Here is an 8,569-nt window from a genome sequence, read left to right on the forward strand (position 1 = left end):
CCAGGACCAGATATTCCAAGACGTCCTTGGGCTGATCTTCGCCGCCCAGCATCAACCGTCCGAAGCGGTCGTAGATGGCCAGAGTCTGCGGGCGGACGCGGCGTCAACGCAACCGTGCCACAACGCATATCACCAGGCACCTCAAAGCCGGTCTCACCTGTCTGGAGTGCATGCGGACAGTCACCTGGCCGTAGAGGTTGCCCTTGGCGACCATGTCGGGGCTGCGGGCGTGGACCACGCGGGGCGCCTCCAGCGATTCCACCAAGCGCCAGCGCAGGGTCTTGTAGCGGTTGCCCCGCGTCATCTCCTGCCACGGACAACGGACGCACGATGGGCGACGAGTGGCGGTCGGAACGGCACCCGACGGGGGTTTGACATTTTGTCTTTACACTTGTTTTTAAATTCCGTTGACTTTAGTCTTGTCAATAAGGTGAGTTCAAGGTCCTTTTTTTTGAGCTGGCTCGTTCGACGTTATCTTTTGAAAGCGCTTTCTTTTACTTTTCTTTTGATGAGCTTTAGTCCTGCGTTGTTTTTTTGACAAATATGGCGTAATGGCGGAGTGCGAGAATTAACTCTTTCATTCCACAAGATGTACTTGTACATCTTTTTAAAATTAGGCCCCGCCTACCAAGGACGTGAGCTGGCTTGTTCGACGTTATCTTTTGAAAGCGCTTTTTTTTTTACTTTTCTTTTGATGAGCTTTAGTCCTGCTTTGTTTTTTTGACAAATATGGCGTAATAGTGGAGTGCGAGAATTAACTCTTTCATTCCACAAGACGTACTTGTACATCTTTTTAAAATTAGGCCCCGCCTACCAAGGACGTACTTGTAGAGAGGAGGGGGGGTCTGATGCAATCTGTGAATGAGAATAAGCCGTTTGCATTGTAAATCATGTAAAAAAAGCGACCAGTAGGTGGCAGTGGTGCCGCACGTGCTTGAAATGGCAAGGAATCGCCATTTTCATGAAACTTAAGCCATTTTGTAATGCAGATTGCTGAAGAATGGAAAAAGACAGAAACTAATATTTTTTTCTGCTGAAAGAAGACAGTCCAAACTTTTATTTTGGTAGGCTCCGTGCAAATATTCTGTGGGCCTTGCAAGATCAGTCAAAATCCAGTCAAACCCTGGGATTGAGGGGGTTGCTCCAGTGAAAATGTACATTTCAACTCAACGCTGAAGGCGAATGACAAAGACCGAAACAAAAGGACGTTCTCGTTTTATCAGCGTGCAATTGTGGTCGAGTCATTTTCATTTTTGTTCCGGAAAACGTTTCCATTCTTGTTCGTTTTGATGACTGATCGTAACCTGGGTAGGAGGAAAGGAGTCCCTGGAGAACTTACCGGGTAACAGCGCTCTGTCACCAGTGAGTGAAGCTTGTCTTTGTCGAAGCTGGGCGAGAGAAATCACAAAAACACATTTGAAGGTCTCATGGCATCAAAATTCACCTTTTCTCCCCACTGTGATACACATAGCACAAAATTATAAAGGCGAAAAAAAAACAAAAAACATCTTGATGCCAATATTTGCACTTTTACCGCATGCAAATCTTGGCTCCACATAAAAACAAAAAGCTACCTTAAAAAAAAAAAAAAAAACATCTTGATGCCAATATTTGCACTTTTACCGCATGCAAATCTTGGCTCCACATATCAGCGATCGGCTGGCTGGATTAAAAAAAAAATAATAATAAAAAAAATGAAATGACCAAAAATGTGTTTGGTCCATTTGTCCCAAAGCGATTGTGTGCAACAAGGAAGGAAGCGTTTCCGTCGCAATCACGTACGTGCACAACGCGTTGTGAGCCTCGATGAAGATTTCCTGGGCCCGTTCGGCAAAATCCTTGGAGGAAAACTCAGAGTCGAACTCTTTGATCTTCCGAATTCTGAGAGGATGACAAGAAAAATATGTTGTGGCTTCCAAGCTTGCAAACAATTTTTTTTTCATTTCAACGGCCGATCATAAATCCAAAACGTTAGGACCTTCCTGCACTCGTTTTTTGTTTGAGCTTAAAACAAATCTAAATTGAAAGATTTACATTTTGGTCACATAGATTTTTTTTTTATTTATTTATTTTTTTAATTGAACTTTTGCAGACATGCTGCTGGTCCTGGGAGCTCCTGTTATTTTATTTTTAAACAATGATGTCTATTCTTAAAGATTAAGAAATAAATCAATATATCTGCTATCGGCTATATATCCTTGTCTATCCACGCTGACAAAAAAAAGGGTCTCTCTCTAGTCGCGCTTGAATATAAACATTTTGTTTGGCAGCTTTACAGCAGATCCTACACTTTTTGTTCTTCTACTTTCTTCCTTTCGTAACTTTACGGCTGGAAATTGGGAATTTCTTCACTGTGACACGAATAAAGGTTTTCTTATTCTTATCACCAGACATCCATTCACAATTGAACGCATTTTAAAAGCATACCGTGTCGACATATTTATGTGTCAGTACAACATTGTCGATTTTTTTTTTTTGGAACAATCAGTTCATTTACGGCAGACCAAAAGCCGAAATGTTGACCCAAATAACTTTCGGTTCTTGGTTTTCGGCTTGCATTTGCAAGGAAATCTGCTCTTATTTTAGTAAGGGTTGTGTCAAAATATTTTCCCCGAGCAAATTTTAGGTCCCCCGGTGAAAAGTGGCAAACTCCACCTCACTGCTGCTCAGAACTACCCGTTGATTCCAACAACGCGTCCAAAAGCATATTCATGATGGCGAGACAATCTTACGCCAGCTGCGATGAGGCGCTCTGTCGCAGCTGCTCCGTGCGCTGCTTCAAGCCTTCTTTGGACAAAGAGGAAAGCCGAGCGTCGCCCTCGGGAGGGACGTAGGGGTCAAAGATTCCCGCTGGAAAATAGCATGACGAACTTTCAGAGGGGGACAAACAGTAACACCCTGCCGCTATATCGTGGTTTCACCTTACACAGCCTAGCTCAAAAGCACATTTTGAAGGAATCACACACACACACACACACACACACACACAATTTAAAAGAGTTGAAAGAGGAGTCACACAGTACCGGTGCAGGCGATGTTGATGGGCCTCTCAATGTACTGCTGCCGGAACACAACGCCAGCAGCTCTTGCCTTGGCTTCCGGGTTGACATTTTGTTTGCCCTTGACACCCACGGCCGGGGGCACGAAAAAGCGCTTCTTGGTCCTCACGGGCACTAAAAGCGGAACGGGGTGCCGTGGCACACCCTGTGACGTTTCGGAAGCCTTAGTGGGAGGATGACAGGTCATAAAATCCACTCATTCATCATTAAAAAAAAAAAACAAAACAGTTCCAACCAGTTGAATGTGTGACATTATTCTTTTTGAACTTCATGTCTATGTCAGTAACCACAAAAATGCAAATAAATATCGTAATATATTTTTAAAATGTTGTGGGGATTTTGTCAGAAAAAAAGAATAAAAAAACAGCAACATAAATTTCACACTTAAATTTTACAGAAGCTTTCTAGGGTGACCAAAAACTGGAAACACTGATTTATAGAAGAAAATAAACTGAAACAGTCCTGCCTCTGTTTAGCGTGTGAAATTAAATAGCATTAAAATAATGCAAAAACATCGGGGTAAAGCTTAGGAACGCAAAAAATAAAAAAAGCGTACATACTACAATTGTCGTTTATATTCATGTCGATAAAGTTGTCCTCCACCTGCTGAAAGTAGCCTGTGTGCCCTTGCTACCTAGCTAATGCTAACGCTACGTTAGCTTCATGCGGCAACCCTAAATCTTGTCATTGACGCGTCCATTCGATCACCAAAATGAGCCCGCCTCGCCCAGTCTGGTCTATCGTCCGGCAAAGATGTTTTATAGGTGGCATTGTCCTCTACCTTAAAGGCGCTCCATGTCGCTCGCTGTAGCACAGCCAGCGTCCTGGTAACGGGTGCCGCCATCTTGATTCCCGTTTAGCAGAAACGGGAGAAAAACTATTTCCGGAAGAGACCCGTAAACGCACCACTATTTCACGCAATCACGCGATATTAAGACAAATTACATCGGCACAATACACGTTATGTAGCAACTTGGGTTATAAAATAGCATTTAAATTAATAAATTACGGCAACGTGGGTGATGAAATAGTATTTCAATGAATAAAAGTACTGGTTCACCGGAATCTGAGACGTAACAAAACCAAAAGAGATTTGAGTCACACTTTTAACAAGAACAATACTCTTTGTGATGACTTCGCAACTTGAAATTTAAAAATTTTAAGTAATCGTACGCCCTTACTTTCGACCAGTGACACGGGTGTCACAGTTTTCACGCCCACAGCATTTTGAAGGTGCTGGCGTGAGCTGAAAAAAGGTCGAGCCTCTCTGACGTACGCGCGCGCGCGCACGTAAAAGCACGGACACTACAAAAAAAAAGTACAGGCGTCTTGTGACGTCACTGTGATCGTGGCCGCGTGCACGTGTGCAAGTAAACGCACGGACACTACAAAAAAAGCACACGCGTCTTGTGACGTCACTGTGATCGTGGCCGCGTGCACGTGTGCCGACAAAGGGTGAGCACACAAAACTGGCGTTACGTCACACATGCATCTCGCACACTCCGCCTTTTGCCCTCTTTTTCAATTAAGGGGGGGGCTCACCCGTAAGTTTTTTTTTTTTTTTGCATCACAAATCTCACCCCGTTTTAAATATATTGTAATATTTCAGGCTGCGTAACGCGGACAATAAGCAACACGACCGTGGATAACGTGAGTATGAATGATTCATTGACGCTACAACACTGTTTAAAAACTTCCGCAGGCATCATCCATCCATCCATCCATCCATTTTCTAATCTCCTTATTCTCACAGGGATCGCGGGCGTGCTGGAGCCCATCCCAGATGTCTTTGGGCAGTAGGCGGGTTGAACTGGTTGCCAGCCAATCGCAGGGCACACATAGACCAACACATAGACCAACATTCGCGCTCACACTCATACCGAGGGACAATTTAGAGTGTTCCATTAGCCTGCCACGCATGTTTTTGAAATGTGGGAGGAAAACCTGGAGAAAGCCCACGCAGGCACGAGGAGAGCATGCAAACTCCACAAAGGAAGGCCGGAATCGAACCCTGCACCTCTGTACTGCGAGGCCGACGTGCTAACCAGTCAACACTGTGCTGCCCATTTATCATTTTTATTATTATTATTAAATAGATGTATATGTCATATAACTGTATACAGTATAATAAATACTGTACATCTTTATTTTGCACTTTCACAACAGCTGCGCCGGTAACAAAGCGCTTAACAGAACATTTAACATAAAATAATAGTACAGAACACAAAACATAAAAAATCGACAATAATTCAATCATAGCTGAATGACATTCCCGGTTGACGGAGGGATGGGTATAAAAATAAAAATACATGTGTGACGGGGGTCACAACTGTGACTGTCTTGACACCGTGCGCTGTGGCGTCACTTCCGCCATAATTGAATAAACTCAATGTATCACTCGTTCCGAGTGTAAATACAAAGAATGAAGTCACTCGGTATACTGGACTTACATTGTGTGTGCGCGCGCGTGTGTGTGTGTGTGTGTGTGTGTATGTGTGTTTTTGGGGGGGGGGGGGCTCGTGCAAGTGGCCCGAGTGCGTCATCGGGCCTCGTTTTGGCAGCACGTCTAAAAATTCAGCCCAAAAAGTGCTTTCAGCTATATCTCAGAAAATTCCGTATTAAATTATTCACAGGTGTTTTCAGCACTCACCTGAAATATGTTTAGATTTCATGTGGATCCGGGGGGGAAAAAAAAACGAAAGTGACTTTCAAGTGAACTGCACTGTGCTGGATTCAATTTTGTTTCAACCATCACGGACCACCAAAAGTAGTACCAATACCAGATTCGCTGGATTTAATTTTGTCCCCCCCCCGCAGAAATGTCAGCGCATCGATGGCGATTCTGTGGAGTTCGGGAATGGCGGACGAGAGGCGGGCGTGTTGTGAGTGAGGGTGGGCGGGGTGTGTCGCGGAGGGTGGGATGGGAAGTATTCCGGCCGACGCTTCCGATTGGGACGTCGGAAATTTCGCCCGTGACGGGAGGAGACTCCTTGCGAGCCGGAGAGAGACACAGAGACAAGCTTCCGGTTGATGTCGCTCCTTCTGAGCCGCACGCTCGCGCAGTCCTCTCTGCTGGTGCAAAGACTCGGCGGCCGACGAGCGCCCGGTGTCCTCCCCGCGCGCACCAATAAAAAGTCCGACAAACTCGTTGCAGATATTCCGACGGTGAGAACGGCCGCTCAGTGTTCAGCAGCCATGGCCAAAAGGAGGCCCTTCGAGCGGCTACCCACGGATGTGTACCCCGTCAACTACGGACTCTGTCTGCAGCCCGACCTGGTCAACTTCACGTTCGGCGGCAAGCTGCGGGCGATGGTGGAGGTACGCGCGCGACGCAAACCGTGACACAACGCGCCCGCCTGCCTGCCTGCCTGCCTGCCTGCCTGCCTGCCTGCCTGCCTGCCTGCCTGCCTGTCTGTCACTCTGTCACTCACTCACTCTTGAGCTTGTTTTTTTTTTTTTTTGACCTTATGTAATATGTCAGTCACTTGGCCATTAGCTCGCGCGTCGTAGCTCGCTAAATGGAAGAAATGTGGCGACTTAAAGTGTTTTTTTTTTTTTTTCCACGAAGCCATCACGAACATTTTATGTTATTGTTCTAGCAATTGTTGCAGTTTGTGTCTGGACGCCCAATCGGTCAAGACTTGCACTCTCATGTTAGCTTAGCGGTTAGCTGTTAGCGTGCTAGCTAACAGCGCTTGTCAGTGCGTTTAATTATTGTTATTATTTTTTTATTTTGCCTCCGCGGTGAAGTCCTTTTCGTCACGGTTGCTTGACCGCTAAACACCTCCTTGCGGTAGTGGTGATAATAATAATAATAATTGGTCATAATAATTAGTCGTAGTCGGTCAGTGAGTATAGTTGCGAGGTGGCTTGTGTTTGGTAAGGCCCGATACACACGTACGTACGTACGTAGATACGTACATAAACACACACGCGCGCACACACAAATATTTTTCATATCTTAAGAGGGTGTTTATCTGCGACAGACCCCCTCCCCCCCACACACACAAGATAAAAAAAGAAAACCAAAAAACTACGTTTAACATTTTTTTGTTGTGTGTGTGTGTGTGTGTGTGTGTGTGTGTGTGTGTGTGTGTGTGTGTGTGTCCGTCCAGTGTGTCCGCTGCACACTGACTCACAAGTGCATGATGATTAATATGCGATGTTGTGTATGAAGTGCTGCCTACACCAGGGAAAATGGAATCCATGGGACTTTTATTTTTTTTTTAAAGATGAGCTTCTCCCTTGGTTGTCCTGGTAACCAAAAGCAGCATATGGGTCATAATGGAGACGATGCGACTGCCAGATTCATTTCAGCGAGACAAACAAATTGCGTGCGAAGTGTCGGGTGATTCTTGCGCTTCGGGGTGCACGCCGCAGATGTGTTCTCAGCCCAGTAGCGATCGATACTCGCTCGTCCGTCCCCGAAAGCCGCTCCCGTCTTTTGGGCTCAAAACGTACAGCAGAGAATGTCCTCGCAGTGAACAAGATTTTATTTGCCATGATTGATTGATTGGCAAATGCTGACACGGCATCCCATCACGGATTTTTCGTAAGCTGCAAAATACCGGCCGATTGGATCGGTCGAAGTCAAACGCGGCTGTTTGAATGCACGACATTCAAAGAAATCCCCTTTTGAGTCAAACGCTGACTCTTTTTTTTTAAAGAGTCGTACGAGTGCGAACTTGGGATCTTTTTGTGTCTCGCACGTGCAGGTGACGCAAGCCACCAATCAGATTGTGATGAACTGCGCCGACATCGACATCATCACAGCCTCCTTCGCGCCTCAGGGAGGAGACGGTGAGTCCGATTTGTACAGCGCCCCCCGTCCTCCCAGCGTCCCGGTTGATCACATGACGCCATCGCTCTTGTTTTGAATGTATTGTTCTCAGAAATTGACGCCACGGGATTCAACTATCAAAACGAGGACGAGAAGGTGACCTTGTCCTTTCCTTGCGCTCTGAAGAAAGGTGAGAAGGACAAGAGCGCCAAAAGGATGCTCGTTTGACAAAAGTCGGTAACTCCCGATGGCCGGGGGCTCTGCAGCATTTAAGGTTGCGTCCGAATAGGGAAGTTAATATTTCAGAAGGCAAAATGGAGGGGGGGGGGGCTATATTCAAAACCCCAAATTTGAAGGCCCAACCTTTGTGACCAAATGTACAGAGTAAAAATGTCAATGGCGTTTGAATACCCTTCGACCTGTCACTCGTGTCACTTTTCACATCCCGCAAGGTTCTGGTGTGCTGAAGATCAAGTTTGCGGGCGAGCTGAATGACAAAATGAAAGGTTTCTACAGAAGTAAATACACCAACACCGCGGGAGAGACCTGCTACGCTGCCGTCACACAATTCGAGGTGAGCTGGCGATGCGGGACGGTGACACCAGATGCCGGATAGACGTGACGTCCAGTGCCTGCAGGAGCTCAGCAACCTAATTTTGCAGCCATTGACTTTCTGACGTTGAACTCATCTGCGCTCTCTTTCTTGTTTGTCTGCCCCCCCCCCCCACCC

The 8,569-nt window shown here is 46.0% G+C and overlaps 2 protein-coding genes across 3 annotated transcripts in view; one reads left to right on the forward strand and one right to left on the reverse strand.

Annotated features, from left to right (window-relative positions):
• mrpl45 (mitochondrial ribosomal protein L45) overlaps positions 1 to 4,223 on the reverse strand; it is a 9,325-nt gene extending 5,102 nt beyond the window's left edge. The window contains exons 1-7 of one of the 2 annotated variants that reach the window (XM_019864519.1): positions 3,841 to 4,222; positions 3,024 to 3,222; positions 2,733 to 2,850; positions 1,783 to 1,881; positions 1,340 to 1,388; positions 158 to 307; positions 8 to 85 (exon numbers count right to left, since the gene is read on the reverse strand). In XM_019864519.1, the coding sequence (XP_019720078.1) occupies positions 8 to 85; positions 158 to 307; positions 1,340 to 1,388; positions 1,783 to 1,881; positions 2,733 to 2,850; positions 3,024 to 3,222; positions 3,841 to 3,903 (756 nt within the window). In that variant the 5' untranslated portion in view covers positions 3,904 to 4,222. Of the gene's footprint in view, positions 1 to 7; positions 86 to 157; positions 308 to 1,339; positions 1,389 to 1,782; positions 1,882 to 2,732; positions 2,851 to 3,023; positions 3,223 to 3,840 lie in introns of both variants that reach the window. The other variant, XM_019864520.1, reaches the window with a different exon arrangement.
• A 437-nt stretch (positions 4,224 to 4,660) lies between these two features.
• Positions 4,661 to 8,569, forward strand: part of npepps (aminopeptidase puromycin sensitive) — a gene marked incomplete at its 3' end in the record, with an annotated part of 14,046 nt that continues 10,137 nt past the window's right edge. Inside the window, exons 1-5 of the mRNA XM_019864486.1 lie at positions 4,661 to 4,709; positions 6,214 to 6,377; positions 7,775 to 7,859; positions 7,952 to 8,029; positions 8,292 to 8,417. Coding sequence (XP_019720045.1) covers positions 6,255 to 6,377; positions 7,775 to 7,859; positions 7,952 to 8,029; positions 8,292 to 8,417 — 412 coding nt within the window. The remainder of the gene's footprint in view (positions 4,710 to 6,213; positions 6,378 to 7,774; positions 7,860 to 7,951; positions 8,030 to 8,291; positions 8,418 to 8,569) is intronic.

This window comes from Hippocampus comes, unplaced genomic scaffold, assembly GCF_001891065.2.
Source record: "Hippocampus comes isolate QL1 unplaced genomic scaffold, H_comes_QL1_v1.1 scaffold371, whole genome shotgun sequence".
Classification (NCBI taxonomy): domain Eukaryota; kingdom Metazoa; phylum Chordata; class Actinopteri; order Syngnathiformes; family Syngnathidae; genus Hippocampus; species Hippocampus comes.